General features: G+C 35.2%; 1 protein-coding gene and 1 pseudogene across 1 annotated transcript; one reads left to right on the forward strand and one right to left on the reverse strand.

The window, feature by feature from the left end:
• Positions 1-1,812: 1,812 nt before the first annotated feature.
• LOC147403869 (subtilisin-like protease SBT3 pseudogene) lies at positions 1,813-4,086 on the forward strand (annotated as a pseudogene).
• Positions 4,087-4,440: 354 nt separating this feature from the next.
• Positions 4,441-20,166, reverse strand: LOC147403870 (MLO-like protein 9). Its single transcript, XM_086439626.1, has 15 exons — positions 19,896-20,166; positions 18,289-18,346; positions 17,938-18,167; positions 10,239-10,355; positions 9,287-9,347; positions 9,052-9,140; positions 8,590-8,664; positions 8,421-8,509; positions 8,262-8,311; positions 8,117-8,157; positions 7,867-8,040; positions 6,561-6,596; positions 6,383-6,450; positions 5,999-6,059; positions 4,441-5,043 (listed from the first exon to the last, which is right to left on the reverse strand). Exons 1-15 carry the CDS (start codon positions 20,022-20,024, stop codon positions 4,624-4,626), a joined length of 1,698 nt encoding a protein of 565 aa, XP_086295752.1. The 5' UTR covers positions 20,025-20,166; the 3' UTR covers positions 4,441-4,623.
• Between the last annotated feature and the right edge of the window lie 926 nt (positions 20,167-21,092).

Genomic DNA, 21,092 nt, shown 5'->3' on the forward strand with positions numbered 1-21,092 from the left:
CTATTGATTTGTAACGCACATTTATGCTTTTGTAACACGTTACGCCGTGTAATCAATATTATATCAACAAAATTGTCTTCGGGCTTTGCCTCGTGTTGTCCCATTATCTTGTTTGCTTGTTACGTTTGTGGTGTACGATCATTTTTACAGGCTTGCTTGTGGATTAGCACCCATTTGCGCCGCACGATCTTGCTTCAAAAGAATACAGCTGTGACACTATGGCCTTCCCTCTACATTTTTCATGCCTTGCCCTTGGTCGTGCCCAATGGGTGTGCAAATTGGTATATGTCTTGCCCTTGGTCATATCACGCTCAATGGGCGTGCGTATTGGTGTATGTCCTGCCCTTGGACTTGTCTATGTCTTGCCCTTTGATGAGTCCATCGCTTGCCCTTGGCTGTGTCCACATCCTACCCTGACTGTGCCGATGTCCTACCTTTGGACATGCCCATGTCAAAGCTTACAATGTGATCCTTGGATACACATCCAATATGTGGCAGAGTTCAGAGAGCTGATTCACGAATGGAGGTTGAAGGGTGATAATTTCTCAAGGGCTATAGAACATCTTATTGCAGAAGCTTAAAGATTCTGAACATTTAATAACATGAGCAACCAATGTTAATCTCCAAAGGAGACAATAGTTGGCAATTGAACTGAGTCCACCAGGTTTTTTCCCTATCAAGTAGGCCTCTAGTCCAAGCCAACTGGAGTGGAGCCCTCATAATAACGAGAGTACCCCAGAACCACATGTGCCACCTTTGCAAGAAGTACTTGTCAAAGACTTTGACTTATTGGGGATAAACCATGGATATTTTTTTACTTCCTTTGGTAAAAAAAAAAAGCTGCTATTGATACCCCAACTTTTACTTATTACAACCGAATTAAAAATAAAGAAAATAAGTGAATGGTTGAGAATAAGTAAAAGTTGGAGTGCCAATAGAAGCTCTCTACAGATTTCTAATTTTTGGGTTTAGGATTTTATATGAACCTAATTATAATTGTAAACAACTACTGAAAATGTTTGAACGAGTGCTATAATGTTTTTTAATATTGAGATTATAATTTGATCCAAACCTTTGTAATGTTTAAAGAGTGTGGTTTAAGTCTTTTATTGGGTTGTGATAAATAATTTAAGAAATTAGTTTGTAATAAGTACAAGTTGAGGTACCAATAGCAGCTCTAAAAAATGTGGGTCTTCAATCATGGTTTTTAAACTCGGTATCTCGTCTCATCTCATTCAGCTCGGATACCGAGTTGACTCGGATGATATGTCTCGTCTTGTTTGAGTTGTCTCGTTCGACATTGAGACAATGATTTTTAACCATTTAAAAAATCTGAAAAATTCTGAAAAAATTCAGAAATGATTCCTATTAAAACATAAACCCAAAAAAATATGAAATTAAAAAAAAAATCAATTTGGGGGTGAAAGAATAGAAGATTGAGGCATAACTCATTTGTCTCGTTTAACTTGGACAAGATTAAAATCTCGTCCTAGACATCTCGTTTAACTTGCGAGTTAAACACTTTACTGCGTTGTCTCGTCCATATCATTTGTATCGTCCGAGATAATCGAAAATATCATCTGAGATGACTCACTTATCTCACGATACATGATCGTCTCATAACACTTTGTGAGTTGGTCTCGTTGGGCTTCAATACCAAGTTAACTCGGGCTATACGTCTCGGTCTCAGACGAGTTTAAAAACCATGTCTTCCATACTTGACTGTTCTTTTTAGGCATTTTATTATATAAACTATAAAGCACCTTCAAGTCCTTCCTACACCTGCAACCAAAGTTCCATATCCCTCCAACAATGGATCACATCTTTACTCTCAACCTTCTCTTATATCTCTTCATCATCTCCTCATCATCTTCCACTATGGAACAACGTCAGACCTATATCATCCACATGGACAAATCAGCCATTCCTTCTCCTTTCTCCACTCACCATAGCTGGTACACTTCAACACTCTCCTCACTATCAACATCTGATGGCATTGCTCCTACCCATCTCTACACCTGCAACCATGTGATGGACGGCCACAGTGCGGTGTTGTCCCATACCCAACTTGATGAGTTGGAGAGAATGCCAGGTCACATTGCCACATATCCTGAAACATTCGGTCACCTCGACACTACTCACACCCCACAGTTTCTAGGCCTATGGATTGTGGCGGGCTTCAGGTTTTGGAGATGACATGATCATAGGTCTTATTGACTCTGGAGTTTGGCCCGAAAGCAAGAGTTTCAATGATCATGGTATGCCACCAGTGCCCAAACGTTGGCGTGGTGCCTGTGAGACTGGTGTCATGTTCAATTCCTCAAATTGTAATCGTAAACTTATCGGAGCTCGTTATTTTAGCAAAGAGTCGAAGCAAAAAAGTGGCAATCATAGAGGTGATGATGATGATGATACGCCAAGGGATTCTATCGGGCATGGCACCCACACTGCGTCGACTGCGGCCAGATATTATGTGTCCAATGCTAGCTACTTTGGATACGCCAAGGGTACAGTGATTGGGGTTGCGCCCATGGCTCGGCTTGCCATGTACAAAGTGATTCTCGAGCATCGTTCGGCAGAAAGTGACACATTAGCCGCCATGGATCAGGCCATAGAAGACAGTGTGGATCTCATGTCGTTGTCATTGAGTTTTTCCGAAACAGAATTTTTCAAGAACCCAATTGCATTGGGAGCATTTGCAGCCATAGAGAAAGGGATCTTTGTGTCTTGTTCTGCTGGAAATAGAGGGTCTGATTCCTACACTGTCACTAACGGTGCTCCTTGGATCACAACGGTCGGTGCAGGAACTATTTATCGAGACTATTTCGCTTATGTGACTCTCGGTAAAGGTGTTGCAACCATCAAAGGAAGATCGATATTTCCTAAGGACTTGTTTGTATCAGGAGTTCCCTCTATCATGGACGCGGTAATACAAGTAAGGAGATTTGTGATTACAAATCCTTAAATCCTAAAGATGTTTCAAACAAGATTGTTTTCTGCAAGTTCAGTAAAGAATCAGATATATATCAACAAATGGATGAAGTCAACAGAACAGGTGCACTAGGAGCGATACCTGCGACAGATTCCGCACAATTCTTGTGTCCCAGTGCTTTCTTTATGCCATTTGTGGCCATTAGCCTGACTGACGGAAAGGTTGTGTTGAAGTACATGACAAAGGTTGCGCAACGGCCTACTGTGGACATTAAGTTTCAAATAACAGTGTTGGGTACTAAACCAGCTCCTCAGGTGGCCGTCTTCTCGTCTCGAGGACCAAATCGTTTAGCTCCTATGATAATGAAGCCGGATATAATAGCCCCGGGAGTTAATATCTTGGCGGCATACGTGCCTAATAGGGGAAGTGCCCGAATTGGGAATGAATACTTGCACACTGATTATGACCTTATGTCTGGTGCATCCATGTCGTCGCCCCATGTAGTCGGCATAGCTGCTTTGCTAAAAGCAGTGCACAACGATTGGGGTCCCGCTGCCATTTGATCGGCTATGATGACTACTGCAGATTGGATCGATAATATGAATGGAAGGATCATTGACATGAGTACAGGAACATCTGGGAGCCCTCTTGATTTTGGAGCTGGACATTTAAACCCAAACGAGGCCATGGATCCAGGTCTAGTTTATGATATAGAAGTGCAGGACTACATCAATTTCTTGTGTGGGTTGAACTACACTAGTTAGCAAATGAGGGTTATTGGTAGGAGATCGAAATACACTTGTGATCAAGCCAATCTCGATCTCAATTATCCATCATTCATCATCATCCTAAACAACACCCACACAGCAAACCACACCTTTAATAGGGTATTGACGAACGTTGTTGATTCTTTGTCTGTTTATCGTGCTATGGTGTGGGCTCAAACCGGCATGAAAATTGTTGTGGAGCCTAAGATACTTTTCTTCAGAATTAAGTACGACAACATTAAATTTTCAGTGACAATTGAGATTAAGTTGGGACGCATTAGAACAAACTTGGGCAATTATGGGTATCTCAGGTGGTCTGAGGTTAATGGTAACCATGTTGTAACAAGTCCCATCGTTTCTGCCTTTTCTCTTGAACATACATTATGAGCACAAGTGTTCGGTGTCGAACTTTGGAGTGCCTATTTTTTTTTTTTTTTAAATTGCCAAACTTGCGTGTCATCCATTGATTTACTACTGAAAGCACCAATTGAGATGAATGAATAAAGAAAGATGGGATTTTATTTCAATTGTGATGAAAAGTATCGATTTGGTTATCATTGCAAAGCCCATATCACAATCTAGGATAACCAGAAGATCAAGGGACTGCTTACCTCCATGACAAGGAGGATGGTTTAGAAGACACGACGACAAGTGTGATTCCATGGAGTGGAATTCTAGAACTCCAATTTCACCACTTACTGTATGAGAGAGAGAGTCCTAACTCTAGAGGAAATTTGAACATAGAGAGTTTAACCTTTGCTAGGTAATAGAAAACCTTTACACATGAATGGACTATTCAAAACATATGCAACCACATCATGTAAGTACAAACAATCCCAAAAGCATCTAGTGTTCACGTATCGGATCAAACATGATACAAAGTGGGAAGACAATTATGCACAACAAGAACAACAACAAACACTATCAGTCTCTTGGTCCACTCAGTGGGTCGGGCCTTGCAAAGGAGAAATCGTCTTGAGCCGGGTGTTCTACTTCCCAATTGTGATCGTGTTGTTCTATTATTCCAGATTCCAGAGCCTCGTGATCTGTGTTGCCAATCAGTCTGGTTGTCGATGATGTGGGTGAATGGTCATTTTCCACATCCGACAGATCATTATCTGAGTGGTATTTCTTAGTGGAGGTGGACGAGCGTCCTGAGTGCCCAGTAGTCTTGAACCGATGAAGTGCGTGTGCCATGGAGTGCAAGGGTGATGCACCCGGGGTACTAGTGCGAGACCGTCCTGCCCTTTCCTCATTTTTCTTCTTCACAGCCGCCTTATGCCAATTCTTAAGTGCCCTTGATGTCTGTTCATCAAATATAGATTTCTTCATATTTGATCCCATCTGCGAGTCATCACCAAAATAATAAGTTAGTTTTCAATCTAGGTATCCCTTTATTGTTTTCAGTGTGGTAAAACAAAGTTCAGATCCAGCAGGGGTTGGGTTCAATTTGGATAGAATTGGGAAAGTTTTGTAAAAACAATGGGACAAATTTGGGGGAATATGCTAATAATGTTTTTGAGTTTCGTACCAAATCCCTTGTTTTCAACCTTCCTAAAAACCCTATCTTGTTCTTGAGATTTGAATGTTGAAGAAAACAAATTTTTTGGGGTGAAGAGTAAAAAAGTTATCATATTCCACATTCAAATTAGTGATTAATTCATTGATTCTCTTATTTAATCAACTACTCCATTATTCAGAGAATTTCACGAATTTTTGAAAAAATTTCGAGAATTTTGTGACTACTTTTCAGAAACTTATCTGGATTACTCCCTCATACGTACAGAACTTATGAAATTCAAATCAAACCCATCTCTTTTATCTTACAAACCATGAGGATGCAAGTCTGGCCTGTGACAGCCAACAGGCCAGCAGAGAACCCCAAGATCGAGCTACCAAAAACCCTTGATGTTTTGTTTCCCCCAAAACCAGTCAATTTCAAAATCTTCAACCTCTCTGAAAAAGTATTTTTAATTTACAAAACTTCAATCCATCATTTCAAGGTCTCCTAATGAGACAGCCAAGGTCAAGGAAGCATGTCACTAGTTTTGTAAACATGGGGGTAACTCAAATATTCACAAAAATGAGAGGGGTATACCTAAATCTTAAATATTTAATAAAATCGGCCCAGCTGAAACCCCTCTGTATGGTTGGTAAGGGTTGCGGGTCGGGGAGCCTGGGCTCATGTTTAAGCATACAACCTCGACGGAAGCCCATCCTCTATCAATGTAGAGGCCTTAAACAAGCCTGGCCCATTTGCATACACAACAAAGAAGAATTGAACGGAGAAAGAACACACCTGAGTTACAAGGGCAAAAAGAGGAAGAGTGATGTAGCTGCACATAAATAGGACTACTACCCTGCACCACCCAGAATATTCAGAAAATAATTAATTCAAGAAACTTCGAGTTCATTAAATATGAATACTAAATATATAATCCAATGATCGGGGCAATCATTGATACGAGAAATCTCTAAAACAAGACCCAATCGTAGGTCACCCACCAAATGTGTGCCAGGTGCACCAAACATGAGGGCCTCTATGGATGTCAGACATGAAGATGTCCTCACCCACATGTTCCTATTTTCTACATCCTTGTCTGAGCAATATGATGATATTGATGCAATAATTTGTGTCAAGTCCTATCATGGCGAGGAACAATAGATGGAAACTAAGTCTTACCCAAGAGAAACTCTTGCAATCAGAAGCTTGAAATTCTCGTGGAAACAAGATTTCAACCCAAACTCGTACTGCACAGGGAAAAGTATTACTGTCAAACTTTGGCTTAAAAGGATATTTGTCCAGAAACTAGTAAAGAAAACACAAATGTTAGTGACAAAGAAACAGAACTGTTCCTTACCCATATCCACAAGAAATATGTTACTTGGAATGCATTCTGCACATAAAAGACAATGGCCCCATCAGGATAACTCAAACATAGTTACTTTCGCATGGAATGAAGTTCCAAGCTTGGCTCCCATAAAACAGGAAAGTTGTTAAAATAAAAGATGTATAAGCCAAGGAAAGTCCCACATAGTTGTGGGAGCTTCAACCCTCCTTGAGTAGGCTCAGAGCGGGTTTTTGGTTGGGTTTTGGTTTTGGGTTGGATTCATGTCATGTTTTAGGTCTATGGGTATAACTAAAGTCGCCACCTAGTTTTACAGTATATGAACAAAGTTTGACTCTGGATCCTGTATAAGGTATAGGTCTAAACCTAAGTCTAGGGTAGGAGGATCGGGTGATGAGAATTTTGGTATTAAATATCAAGCACCAATCCCATCCGGCTAAAGTCAGTCTCTACTATAGTTCATTAACCTGTTTTGGGTCAATCCAATTGGTTCTAGCATGTAAATCATATAATTGAGTGGGAAAATGTATTGTAATCATGGAATGTACTAAAAATTTGAAATCAAAAGAGATAATGGAGCAAAAAAAAAAAAGGATGAAACAGGAGGCCCATGCATACATTCCCAAACATACTTAATTCCAGAACAGAACATTTCTAATCTACCTTCCTAAGATGCTTCTAATGTGTAAGTTAATTCCAATCAACTTAGCATGCTTCTATATAATTGAATCTAATCTAAACCGCTAAACATGCTCTAACAACACTACCACACATCATCGAAAAAATAGGCAAAAGTCTGGAAAAAAAAATAAGGAAAATCAAAAAAATAAAATATATTTTAACATGGAAATAATATAAAAATGTATATTTCCTATTTTATATTTTTCCATGATTAATAAAATTTATAAAACCATAAAATTTCCAACTTCAAAAATCATACAAATTTTAAACTTATCCAAAACCAACCACTTGATGGATCCCAAAATATAAAAAATATAAATATTTCCCAAATTAAATAAAATTATAAAACCATAAACGGAACAAAAAAACAGTTTTTTGTGACTATGGCTGGACCTATCAAGATTTTTCTGGACAAGAAGAATATATTTTTTCTGATCCATCCAAATTAAAGCAATAGACGCTTTAGTTGAACAAAATGGGTTGGGTTTTTGAACTAGAACATTTCCCTGGTAGAACGATCAAATAGTGAGCCCCATTCTACACCTAGCAAAATGTCATCGGAAGATATTTATGATATTCTACTCAAAACAATTACCGTAGATCTTATTAGCCATAAAAGAGGAGAAACCTGTAATACCTGAAACAGAGCGAAATGGATGAGATAGAGAACTAATTGAGGCCACCCAAACCAAAAATGCTTATCACTGACTTGCACAAGAGGAATCCCTTGAACCACTGCATGTCTTTCTTGGATTTCGAGAGCCATTTCTATTATAATAGCTTGAAGCTTTGTTCCAACAGCTAAGATTACCTGAAACCAATTCAATGTTCTCCTTAATCAATTAATACAGGTAGAAATCTAATCTTTTAAGACAAAGCTTACTTACAATAAGGGGAAGTAGGGATGCCCAAAACAACCCCTGCCATCCTAAAGGAACAAAATGACTCAATGAACAAAACTAATTTTTATTTAAAATTGAAATTGAACAATATTTACTTGGACTTGAGAGTTGGAAGAAAGAGGTAACTCACCACTAACATTTAGAAGCAAAAAGATCATAACCGTTGCCCATAACACAGGACTACCGATGCATGAAGAAATTAAGTTAGAATGATAAAGGAAAAAAATTAGAGGCAACATAAAACCGTAACAAGATTGGCTTGAGGAAACCATAAATAATATAAACATACCTGATTCCCACAACCACCTTGAAGTCATCTTCGAGCGATCTTTTAATGTATTTTTGGAAGTTAAACTTACTTCCAGGAGCTAAATGAACCTACAAGAATAACATAATCCACAAATTTGCAACAGAAAATAACAGTTTATATTTAAAATTTTGCAGCTTAATAAACTCACTGTGATGAACCCGTGGCGCATGGTCAAGTAGTCAGACTTTCGAACAGACCTGAAAAATTGTCGAAAGAAGCAAACCTGCAAGAGAAGAATATTGTTCAGCATCAGACCAATATGAAAAATAATATAAAATACCAGTGCTAGAGGGCTCCAGGGGAGGTAGAGGTGAGAGCATTTATATGATTTGGTGGTTCACAAGTCTTGTCGTGGCTGCTAATAAGAAAGGCGTTTCTCTTGACATGTTCAATTCACAAGAGAGAACCTTGTAGGTTTGTTTTGTTCTTGATGAGAGAATACTTGAACAGGACTTGGGCCATTATTTTAAGCGCATAGAAAATATTTATTGGAGATAAAAAAAATTTATAAAAATTGTGCTCACAATGCAAGGTTTGTCTACCACCAAATTCCACCGAGGAGAAGAATAAAAGGCAGATGGGGCTTCTAAGATTATGAAAATATTATTACAAAGTAAGAGAAGAATGGGATCTTAGTCAAGAAACTGGCGTGAGCTTTCACAAAAGATGTTTCGTGAGTAAGCCTGAATCTTGAAGGATCTGCATGAATAAAGTATGCCCAGTTCAGTTTTTTTTTTTTTTCACAAAAATTCCAACAAAAAGTATTATTTATGATGATAAAATATGATTGGTATTTCATTTTGAAACACTAGGAAGTCAGGTGATTTGTCATGCAACAAAAATACCATTAGAAAATTCATAGTCGTGGGATAATGTCTCCTCCTCCCACTTCTTCCATCCACGTATCTGCATAAAAGAGCTTCAGGAATGAAAAACAAGTACAACCGATACAGAGTAAATCTACAGTCTTAGACATCTATTCTTTGAATACAAGATAGCCCGGACCTGAATCTTTAGGCCTAACAGCTTTCAGGCCAAGCCCGAGAGCCAAATTCAATGAAATTTTGAATTTTGAATTTTGAATTTGCCTGACTTATGGATATTTATGCAGTCTTGAACTGAGCTAGCTTAAAGTCAACAAATGCCAAGCGAAGCCTAGATTGATTAAGACCTGATCTTATAACCATATAACATGAGACAAATAGAATGTGTAGAACCCCTATTATTCAATGGATTTACCTAAGACACCTCCCAAATCCAAAATCAATTTAATTAGCAGATAGAATCCATCATGGGGTTTTCTTCATGGACTAAACAACAAATTTTTATGACCATCAAAAGCACACAAAAGATATTGACAATTATCATTATCCAATCAAGTTGATGTTTTTTTTTTTTTGGTAAGTCAATCAAGTTGATTTTTGAACTAGGTGATCTCCTAGATGGGACCCATCAAATGGTGAATCCCAACACCCCTTTACTACTACATGTCCTGATACTCTATTTATGAATGCATACAGTCAATAATACTTCAGACTACAGATTCATCCTTTATTTCTTGCAACCATGGTTTAAAATATCGTGTCGATTGAATGTTTCAGTTAATGAAAAAACCAATACAGTATCAGCCGATACATTCTTATACATTCCCGAAACATTCAATGTTTCGTAAGGTCTTGGCCGATACCAATACCTATTGACCGATGCATTTCGAGATTTTAAGTCATGCTTGCAATTACTTTGAGGTTTGTCAAGCGTTTCAAGAGAACAAATAAATACTCCTACATTTCCACCCACCTTTAGTCTTCCAAGCGTCATCGTCAAAGCACTGTATGCTACATGAATGACTGCTAAAAAGAATATGAATATGTGCAGTTGATGTAACCCATTTACAGATATAAGCGGTACATACCCCTGTTAGGAAGAATTGCATCAGTTACAGTTTGGGATATATAGAAATGCATGCATTGGCATTCAAAGCACGGCAATTATTTCATACAAAACACAATCTACATTAAAAATGATCCTTAAGAATCTCTTCAAAAGAGGTAATGATGAAGTGTGGTTTGAATGATAATAAACTAGAAAGGAAACAATAACAGTTAAACTTTAAAGCTCAAGTTATTGCTTGTATGTTTTTTTTTCCCCTAAAAAGTAGAATTTCATTAAAACAGAGGTCAAGAAGAACAGCCTAGGAAAAAAAGGAAACAAGGGACCAAAATAAACATTGCAACAAAGCTGCAACATAAGCATGACCCCCATAAATGTTCAACTTACGAACCCAATTCCAACGACCCACATTCACAAAAAAATCCTTGACACAATGTGGGTCCACCACCAAATTCATTGGAAGCTTGGGGGTGTTAATAAATAATATTTTTCTTCCCTTTTAAACTTGAGAGAATTGACAAAAAGGGATCTCATCATTACCTCTCTCATTTTTTTCCAGCTTCATCTCAATAACAAGATATTCTCCTTCTTATTCAATTAACACCACTTAAGTAACACTTGGAGTTCTATAGAGGAAGACCATCACGAGATGCAATCTTGAAGAGTTTGATGATCGGAAGCTTTTATCCAAGAAAACAAGTAGGAAAAATCTAAACCTTTCTTGTTCTTGTGATTAATTATTAGAAAAGAAAAAAAAAATGTGAACATGTCTAGTTAGTACTTTTATTGTGCTCATATTGCACGAAATAAGCAATGCAAGTTTTGACAATGGATAAAGCTTGTTCTACCAGTGAATGTGAGATAGTGCTTGATTATGCTATTGGACAGAAGTCCATGGGCGGTACGCCCTAAACCCTCGAGAGAAGATCTCGGAATGATATGGACTAGGAGTTGGGAAAAATCGGCCTGGGGAGATTTAGATTTTATTTACATGTTGTTTACATTTACATCATCATTATGTTAATGTCACTAGTATGCTTGCATTTTTTATTCCTTTAATTAGTTACTAGAAGAAAAAGAGTGATAGATTAATCTTACAAGGCTTGTAGCTTATGCGGTTCTAACATTTTCAGATTACGTTATGGAGCTATTGGCGATGAGCCGGGCAAACATGCTCAGCTACCATTTTATTTTCAAATCTCTATGTTTAGGCTATGTCTAATGTTATGATTATTTTGATTTAAGGGTGTATGGGGCGATGGGAGAACCTTTTTATTTAGTTTTGACGACTTTGAAAGCGATAGTTGTTATGTTCCTTTTCTTGTTTGAACACCTAACTGACTTTGGGGTCATCATCTATTCAATTTGAGTCGTCACCAAAAAAAAATATTTTTTATTTGAGAAGGTATACATACAGAGATCTAAATCAATTGAAGCTTTTATGATATGATAGAAATATCAAATAATAGGTGAAAAATTGAAATCCTATGAAATGACTTAAGGATAAATATTTGGACATTAATAGGTGTAATCTGAAATTTTAGGACAGATCTGATCACATAAATTGTCAAAAATTCTAGGAACTTTGAAAAATCACAATATTTTACTGGAGAGTTCTCAAGTCCTAGTAGATTCCACCCCCACCCCCCCTAAAAAAATAAAAAAATTCAAATTAAAATAAAATCGGGAATTATTTTTAATAATTCTATTTTGCAGGCTGTTCACTTAAGACTGCAGTAGCAGAAATAATAAAAATCGGGATTCGAATATACATATCAACTGAACTCTTCAAATAAAGGCTCTATATTTTATTTTCTGGAAAAACTAGAGGATGTTACCTTTCATTTCCAAAAACCCTCGTAATTTAAAAAAAAAAAAAATTATTTATTTACAAATTTTGTAATACGGTATACAAAATCTGTTTTTTCAATGTAGTTCAATTGATTGATCCATTTTGTGAATAATTGTTCTCATCATCGAAAAAGGAATTTCACTTTTACTAAAACTACAAAAGTGTGAGACTTAAAGTGTATTTTACATAATATTTATCTCTTATGAAAACTTAAACAAATGAGTTCCAAGAAAAAAAATTCTTACATTATAGTATTAGTAGTTATAGTATGTTGTTTACTTATGTTGTGTTTAAGTAAAAATGCCCTACTGGAAAAAAAAAATCTTTTTTTTTTCTTACCATTCTACCTAAAATAAAATATATACAAATTATTCCTATCTCACCCTTGGGTCCTAGATCCAAATTCGATTCATGACTCATGGGTTGGATTATCCAATCTCGAGGATTGGGGTGTGACATGACATGCCCCTTTGACCTTGTTTTTGTTTTGTTGGGTGTGTGTGTGTGTGTGTTTTCCTCTAGACTAACCAATAAAAAAAATGAGAATGGGGAGATTACCCCCATTCTTTCCATAATACTCCTAGTATCTCACATTTGGTGTGTGTGTATTTATGACCTTCTCATTTTCTTAGATGATTTGCATAAATTTGCTCAAGGACTCAGTGGTTGTTCAACGAGTTTTTTGACTCATCTGCACAAAGCAAAAAATGTCAAACACCTCAAAAATGCCAATTGTTTGTCTCTTGACTTTTAATTTAGGTTTTGTTCTCGTCAAAAAGTGAATTAAAAGTTGGACTAGTTGAATAAAGATTTAGGATGCCGATTTCAAAAGCTAAGAATCAAATCCAAAGAGATAGGGATTTCCAATTTCTTAATTGTAGTCATAGATTTGTTTTTTTTTTTTAAATCGTTTTTGTTTAGAAATAAATGAGTTGTTTCAAAAAATTAGTCTAATGTATGTATTTTGCCAAAATTCATACATGTTGAATTAGAATTTGGGTACATTGATGTTAGATTTATTTTATAGGAGATTTTAATTGATGGCCCTAAAATGATCCAGTAAAATGTTTTAATTGTAAAATTATTTCTTCTAAAATTCGTTATAAATAAAACAAATAATGTTTCTTATTATTAAACTAATCGAGACAATAGAACATGGTTATGAGCTAATCGAGTATAATATATGCTTAATCAGAAACCTGCATTGATTAACCATTTAGTTTAGAAGTAGAAATGTTATTGTGGAAAAAATGAATTTCAAATAATTTCAAATGAAAAATATTGAAAACTAAAACAGGTTTTTCTACAATTTCAACTAACCAAACAAGAGAATTGTTTTATGAAAAATTGGATATTTGATGTTTAAAAAAATTTCATTGTGATTTCAAGAATGGTTTTATTAATTTTGTAAAGGAAATTTCAAGGTATGGACTGATCAGAGAAATATTTTCAAAAGAGATTCTGGTTGGTTGTTTTAAAGTAGCACTAGAGGTGTGATCCCTGGTATTATTGTACTGAGAACTCGGTTCATAATTAGTTGATGTGTATGATGTATGAATATCCAAGTACATTAGATATAGCTCGCATGATTGTGAGGTGTAAATTATTTTCCTAGATATACCTCATGTGATTGCAAGGTGTAATTTTTTCATATTTATAACTCGCGAGGTATGATTTACATTCCGAGATATAGCTTGCGTGCTCACGGGAATGGATATTGCGACAAGATAGTATTTCACAGAAAGACCAGATATTCATACTCGTATTGATGTTACTTTTCAATTTAATTTATGTTCTTAAAAATATAAAAGTTTCAAGTTTTGTAAAGAAAAAAAAAAAACAGAGCAAAAAGTTTCATATTTTGTGAAAATGAAAATTTCATGTTTTGAAAAGAAGAAAATTATACTAATATATTATTTTAGTGATCTATTAAAGATATTGCGAATGCCTATAAAGAATAACTTATATCATTTCCGGAGTGACACGTTATTCTAGGATGATAGTTGTAATGTCTGATTTATATATAGTATGAGATGCATAAGAACGAAACATAACCCCAGGAATCTGAGAAATTCTTTATATTTAATAAAGAACAAGATGTAAAGATAGTTTCATAATTAATAGAGTTTACCAAGGATCACATGCACGCCAAATTGACATAGACGAAGATGACTAGTCAATAATCATTTATAGTCTATAGTAGTCAGGAAAGAATGACCAACTTATTTGACCCATTTCTTAATACCTTGGTCAACGACCAACCTGAGTCAGGAAATCAATCACACAAATACGGCAGAGGCTGGCTATAAAATCAAGAACTAAGTCAGTGAAGTATTGGATCAATTGTATCTTGACTAAGATATTCATATCAGTCGTGACCCTCAACTCTATATTGTAGTACTCTGTCATTATGTGATATTATGAGTTGATGTGTATTTCAAATTTATTTCAGAGCTTTATTCTGTTTTATTTTACAATTATTTGAGATCTTTAAGAGTTATTTATTGTTTTAATAAACCTGGATTATTTATTAATGGATTGTATGATCAACTACATATTAAGACTATGATTTACAAATATGTGTTTCCTACTGGGTAACTCTCATGTTACTCACTCTACCAATCATCTTAGTTTCAAGATTTTCAAGTGATCAATAATCAACTTTAAGATTGTAGCAATTTCAGGATCAGTAGAATTGTTTGTTATGAGAGTTAGTAGATAGAGTAGATTGGTTTATGTTGAGAGAGCAGGTTAGTATATTTTTTGTAGTATGTTTCAATATTTCTTTATGTTATATATAAATAAAGAAAATTGAGAGATAGAACTGTTGTTTTTGTCTATGTGTTGTATTCAAGAGTACAATATACGTCTGAGTGGACTGGTATATAAGTCCCTTCAGTAGGTAACTCTTCCGTGGGTCTACTTGTAGATTCTTCTACTTCGGGTTTGGTCTAATCCGTTGGATACGGATAGAGGTCCATTTACTCCAAGGAGGATCCGGTAATGGATCTGGGAGATTTGGGAGTTTGTTTGCCATAGGTCTTTAAACTAGGCTCTGATACCAAAGTGTGTATGCTCTCACTGAAACCCAAGGTGAATCTAACACCTCACTCTGGTGGGTTTGTCCCAAGAGCCGCTACAGTGAGGTCTGGCCTGAGAGTCGCAGCCACTTGGAATTATCAGCTAGCACGCCCTTCGTATGACCGACCGGGAATAGGCGGAGAGCCTCCCTTCCTGCTTTACAGGAGTGAGAGTTCTTGTTCTCTTTTATTATGAATATGCTCTCATACCAAATTAAGAGGGTTGTTTTAAACTAAGTAAAACAATTAAAACTTACAAAAAACAGAAGAGCATGAGTAGTAAACGCAGTAAATAATAAATTAAAAACGGGATAACCCTTTGGATCAGCACATAATAAAAAGTTTTGTAACTTCTAAGATGCATTCACAGTGTTCAACTGTCGGTTATGGTCCACTTTGCTTCCGTCAGTTATTAGTAAATTCTGAATATTATCTTTTCTGATTATCAAATGATCGGAACAGTCCTTACCAAAATATTTCTTCAATATTAGGTTTGTCAAAATTTGTTATATTATATGTGTTTATCATCTTATAAGAAATATCTCACACCTCGAAATTCAAATACTTAATCAGGTGGGTGTGTGATAGGATTTTGGGGCGTAACACTTCCTTCACCTTCTTCCCGATGAAAATGGCTTGGATACCACATTCGTGAAAGGTCTCAAACCTCCTCTATTAGATTCCATGATAGAACCGGTCCTAGGATCTCAATTATCTCTAATCAACTATCACCTTTGTTCAAATAGCCTCAACAGGGCCAGCCCCCTTTAAGAGTCCTGGGCAACGGAGACTTTTCAAAAGAAAAAATTACTCAATCCAAAGAAATCTCGTTTTAGTTTTCCAATTAAAAAAAAAAATCTATTATAAAGATTTTTGTGATTTTGAAAACTACTCAACGTCTGCAAGGGTGTGTAGAAGGTGGGCTATGCAAACGCACATGTATCAAAAGGGCTAATTTGTAATTAAGTTATTGATTAAATGGTTTTGAAGATTACACGATAAGTTATTTTGAAAACCAACCAACGTGCGTTGTTGTTGCAAGTTTCTTGGTTTTTGACGGAAGCTCATTATATTAAATTTAGAAAGAAAATAATAATAATAACTTTACCAGTATAGTTATTAAATTTTAAACAAAAAAAAAATTCTCATTAACTAAGTAATATTTCAAATCTTACTACGGGTTGTTGGGCCCACATGGATTACCACATTGGCAATCCAACACCACTAGCCTTCTAGATTTCATGGAAAAACTCAAATTAAAAAAACTAATGTATTTTAAGCTTCATCCATGGTGTTGAAAATGGATGGCTACCAAACTCTCAAATTTAAAATTGAAATTCAACTATGCAAAATAGCTTTTTTTTAATTCAAAGTTCTTAAAATTTTCTCGTCTACATCCCCTGGATCGGATCATGTTTTTGGATGACACAATGTGAACACACTACGCTTATGCAACCTCATTAAGCCAAGCTAGCCTGACTCTTGAGTTTAAATGTAAAAGTGGGGACTCGAACCACTTCTAGTCCACTTTCTCTTATTTTAGATAAAAGTCTCTTACGTTTTGCAGATGCCTCCTTCACCTCAATCTTCTTAATAGATTGATAATAAAAAAATACCTAAATACCCTTATTTTCAACTTCATGCCAAAGCCATTGATTCTTCTTTTCAAAATCGGCCATCTCTCTTCAATCTCTATCAATTACTTTTTTAGTATACACAATCTTATCTTCAATTCTCATTTTCAAGCTAACACTAACCCCTTTAAAGAAAGCTCTAGATTTTTTACACAAACTAGATTATTCTACCTAATACATTATTGTCTATCCAAAACGATTCATCTTCAAGATCTTAAACTATAAAAGTAAATTTATTTCAATCTATTCAACCTTATTTTCAGCCCATCATTTTCTATACTTTCTTGACCATTGTACAAAACCCTAGATTTTTCCGCCCAAAATTCTATAATTTAATGCTTACACAAAAATCATATTTGGACTTGTGGTTTGAAGGTAGAAGTAGATAGAATCTTAAGGTTCAAATTGAGGGTTAAATATTTTATCGAAAGAAGTAGTAGATAACTAGTTTTGAGAACAAAAATCAATGGTTTTCAGTCAGATGTTCAAGACAAGTGCATTTGGATTAAATTTTTCATTAATCTATTAAGAAGTTTGAGGTCAATGGAGGCATGTAATCAGTTTATTTCCAAACATATATTGGGGCATTTCTAATATTCACCAAAACATGAGGGCATATCCACATTAGAAGTCCACACCGGGGAAGTTTAAAATTTTTTTTCTTAAGTTCTATATTTGCATCTCAAAAAAAGGAGAAAAGTGGATTTTAAATAATTGTTATATAAATAGTTAATTAATATTATTTATATAATATATTATATATTAAAGATAGAAAGACCCTCATTTGAAACTTTCGCCTTAGGCCTCAACTTATATTGAGCCAGCCTTGAGCCTCAAGAACTGCCTCCCTTGAGTCACTTGAACTTCCCTTAAAGAAGTAAGGTTTATCACCTTCTTTGGTTTTCCTTTGTACGAAGGGAACAAAAGTGTTGTGGCCTTGTCACATATATAGTTTCATTGTAATATTATATGAATTGTACTCTCAATCAGAAAATTCGATTCCAATTATATAAAATGAGTGTTGTAGAAGATAAACTTACATCCTTGCATTGAGTAGGTTCCGAACGACTTGATAGGAATCTATGTTCATTCCATAAAAGCCTTCGGTGATGTTCCTCAGTCTTATCGTCCTTGCTAGCCTCTACTTCAAGGCCACCCCTATTACGGCATGGCAACATTGTATCTGCAACCTTTAAGGGAATACAGATTCCGGCAATGTAGACCTGCCCGAATGTCAGGATTAAAGATATGAAACCCAGAACCATTAGCTCTGCGGAAAAAAAATATATATGAATTAATTGAAGAAAACAAAATAAACATAATAGTACGAGTCTTTTCCCCTTTCCTCTCGATAGAATATTGTCAATGACAATCAAGAGTTGTGTTCTTACCTCCTTTAACCTTCTCAAGAGCTTCGAAGAGAGCCCTCTTGTGCCTTACAGTAAACCACTAAAATCAAAACAACACAGAAATCATGAACCATTAAACAAAGTGAACAAAAACTAGTCATTTAGAACTGAAATAAAAAATACATTGAACAATATCTTTCAGAACTTCTTTTTTTTCAAATATAAAGCACAAAAAAGGTACATAATAAATAACTCATTGTTGTTGTTTTTTTATTCTATTGGATCCCAACAGATTACTTGTTTCAATGAAATTGATACAAACCAGAAGAAGAAGAAAAAATTTGAAAACCCGATGTGTTATTTCCTTTTCTTTTTTACCAAAAATAGTTAAACTGAAACTAAGAACAGAATGCATAAACTGGATTAATAGAAACCCTGTTTTTCATCTGAGTCTCGTGGAAGTATTGCCATGGCCACCATGGCTTTCAAACCCAGAGAACCTTTGTGGAAGTCATGCATAAACTTGTCTGAGTCATCTTGTTAAAATCAATTTAAATAAAATAAATTATTTTTTCCATTATAAACTGGATTAATAGATATTCAATTATAAAATGTTATTGTATACAGATCATAAACATTAAAATTATTAATAATTGATTTTTACATCCAAATCAGTCTGCTCGCGGAGATTTTCATAATACAAGGCAAGTCATTTCGGATCTGTGATGAGAGATACACATTGACTCACTCGCCCGGTTACCTCAACGATCAATTTTCTAATAAATCAAGCTATCAAACCAACAAAAAATGACCACCCATTCTTCCTGCTCCCAATAATCAAATTAGTTTTCCAGGTCATAGTCACAAAATTCTCTGAATTATTCCGAAAATTCGTAAAATTTTCCAGATAAGGGACTAGCAAATTTAATCAGCAAATCACCGGATTTATCAATTACTTTGAATATGGTAAAAAATTTATCCTTCACCCTCAAAATTTTATTTTCTTCAACATTTAAATCTCAAGAAAAAAATAGGGCTTTTAGAGAAGCTGAAGATGATGTGTTTTGGTAACAAAAAAACATCATTTGCATTTTATTTTATTTTTAATTTTCTCGATTTTTTTACGAAAAAATCCCCGAATTAACCTAATCTAACCCCTACCAAATAATTACCGAATTCAAACTTTGTTACTAAAAACATTAGTATGATTTGCGGTACAATAATTTCTAAATATGCAAGGCCTCAACTCCAATGAGCCAATCAAGCCCCTTCAAACTTCTCCAATGCACCCAACACTTCAGAAATTAATTAATTAAGAAACAAAAGGACGAAAAAGGAGAAATTTTATGAAAAGATCCAACTTATTTATCCGAATTAACCAAATACCGAATTCAAACTTTGTTACTGTGCTTTGGGTGTTCTAAAACTAAACAAATTAGTATGATTTGAGGTACAATAATTTCTAAATATGCAAGCCTTCAACACCAATAAACCATTTGAATCTAAATAAATCAAGATCAAACCAACAGAAAGTCAACAATCCCATCGAATTTCTCCAAAATCTACGTTAAAACCCAAAAAAAAAGTCCAAAACAAAAAAACTCTAAAAATTTGACAAAAAAGAAATCAAACAACCTGTTAATCCTTACCTGTCCAAATTTATGAAGAACTTTCTCCAATATTATAGAGATTATTATAATAACAGTACAAACGAGGGAAACAGCCCATGTGGGTGTCTGGTCGAGTTCCCTCGACTGCAAACTCTCTCCTCCTGCCATGATTAAAGCTCAAACGAACCTTAGAGGAACCAAAAACACTGTCTCTGCGACAACTCCACCCTTTTATCTTTTAGGTTGGTTTGTGATCTTCGATTTTTTTTTTTTTTTTTTTTTTTGGCCTTTTTTGCAGAAGAAAACAGTTTTTCAGAGCTCAAAATAACTTTTGGTCCACCATTAGCTTTTAAGACAGTAGTGGGAACCCTGGACATAAAAGGTTGACTAATATTATCTGTTAGGAAAATGCTGAACTGACTTATTCCAACACTACATCCAACACTGCGCTGACCTGGCAGTGTACATACAACCATAGAATTTTTGTTGTATCTCGAGGAAAGAAATCTATGGTTCTCTGTGTACTTCCACGTCAGCTCTATGTCGACAGAAGTAAGTGTAGCACGACTCGTTTGGTTAAAAAAATTAGACAGTTTTGTTGGCCAACACAAATCGAGTCGATCGAATGAATCTTACGGCTAGAAATCTGGATAACTTTTGAACTCTTTGATTTGACGTAAGGGGTCATGTGTCGGAACGTGTCACTAGGGATTAGAATAGAACACCCCAACTTTTACTTATTACACCCAAAATAAAAATAATAAATGATGGAGAAATAAGTAAAAGTTGAGATTATTTAAACAAGTAGTGTTATAATGTTTCGTAATATTGAGATTTTAATTTGAGCAAAACATTGGTAATGTTAGAACTTAGAAGAATGTTTTAATATTTAATTGGGGTGTGATAATTAATTCAATAAATGTGGGTGTAATAAGTAAAAAATGGGGTGCCAATAACACCTCTCTTTGAAAAAAAAAAAATTTCACAATTTTAAAATTAAAACTTCAAATCCAACTCAAAAGTATTGTCTTTTATAATTTTTAATCTACACATCCTAGAACCATCCTGGTAACTAGGTGAAGAAAGAGCAAACATAATTTTTGAATTTGTCTCTGCCATGATCTTAAATTAGGTCTTTGGTCTTGGCCCACCTCTCACCAATATAGAATTGACCAACATAGATTTGATTTGTTCAAGCCAATCGTTTCGAATGAATCATACCATTTGAACCGATTT

Source organism: Akebia trifoliata, chromosome 4 (assembly GCF_017979445.1).
Source record: "Akebia trifoliata isolate Shusen 1 chromosome 4, ASM1797944v1, whole genome shotgun sequence".
NCBI classification, from domain to species: domain Eukaryota; kingdom Viridiplantae; phylum Streptophyta; class Magnoliopsida; order Ranunculales; family Lardizabalaceae; genus Akebia; species Akebia trifoliata.

Excerpts from the sequence above, each read along its gene's own strand:
- LOC147403870 (XM_086439626.1), bottom strand. The coding sequence starts at position 20,024 with ATGGCAGGAGGAGAGAGTTTGCAGTCGAGGGAACTCGACCAGACACCC. Across the intron at positions 8,665-9,051 it reads TCCCATTCTTCTCTTACTTT|GTTTGCTTCTTTCGACAATT; the intron begins GTAATAATATTT and ends CTTCTCTTGCAG. Across the intron at positions 8,041-8,116 it reads CATCCCTACTTCCCCTTATT|GTAATCTTAGCTGTTGGAAC; the intron begins GTAAGTAAGCTT and ends AATTGGTTTCAG.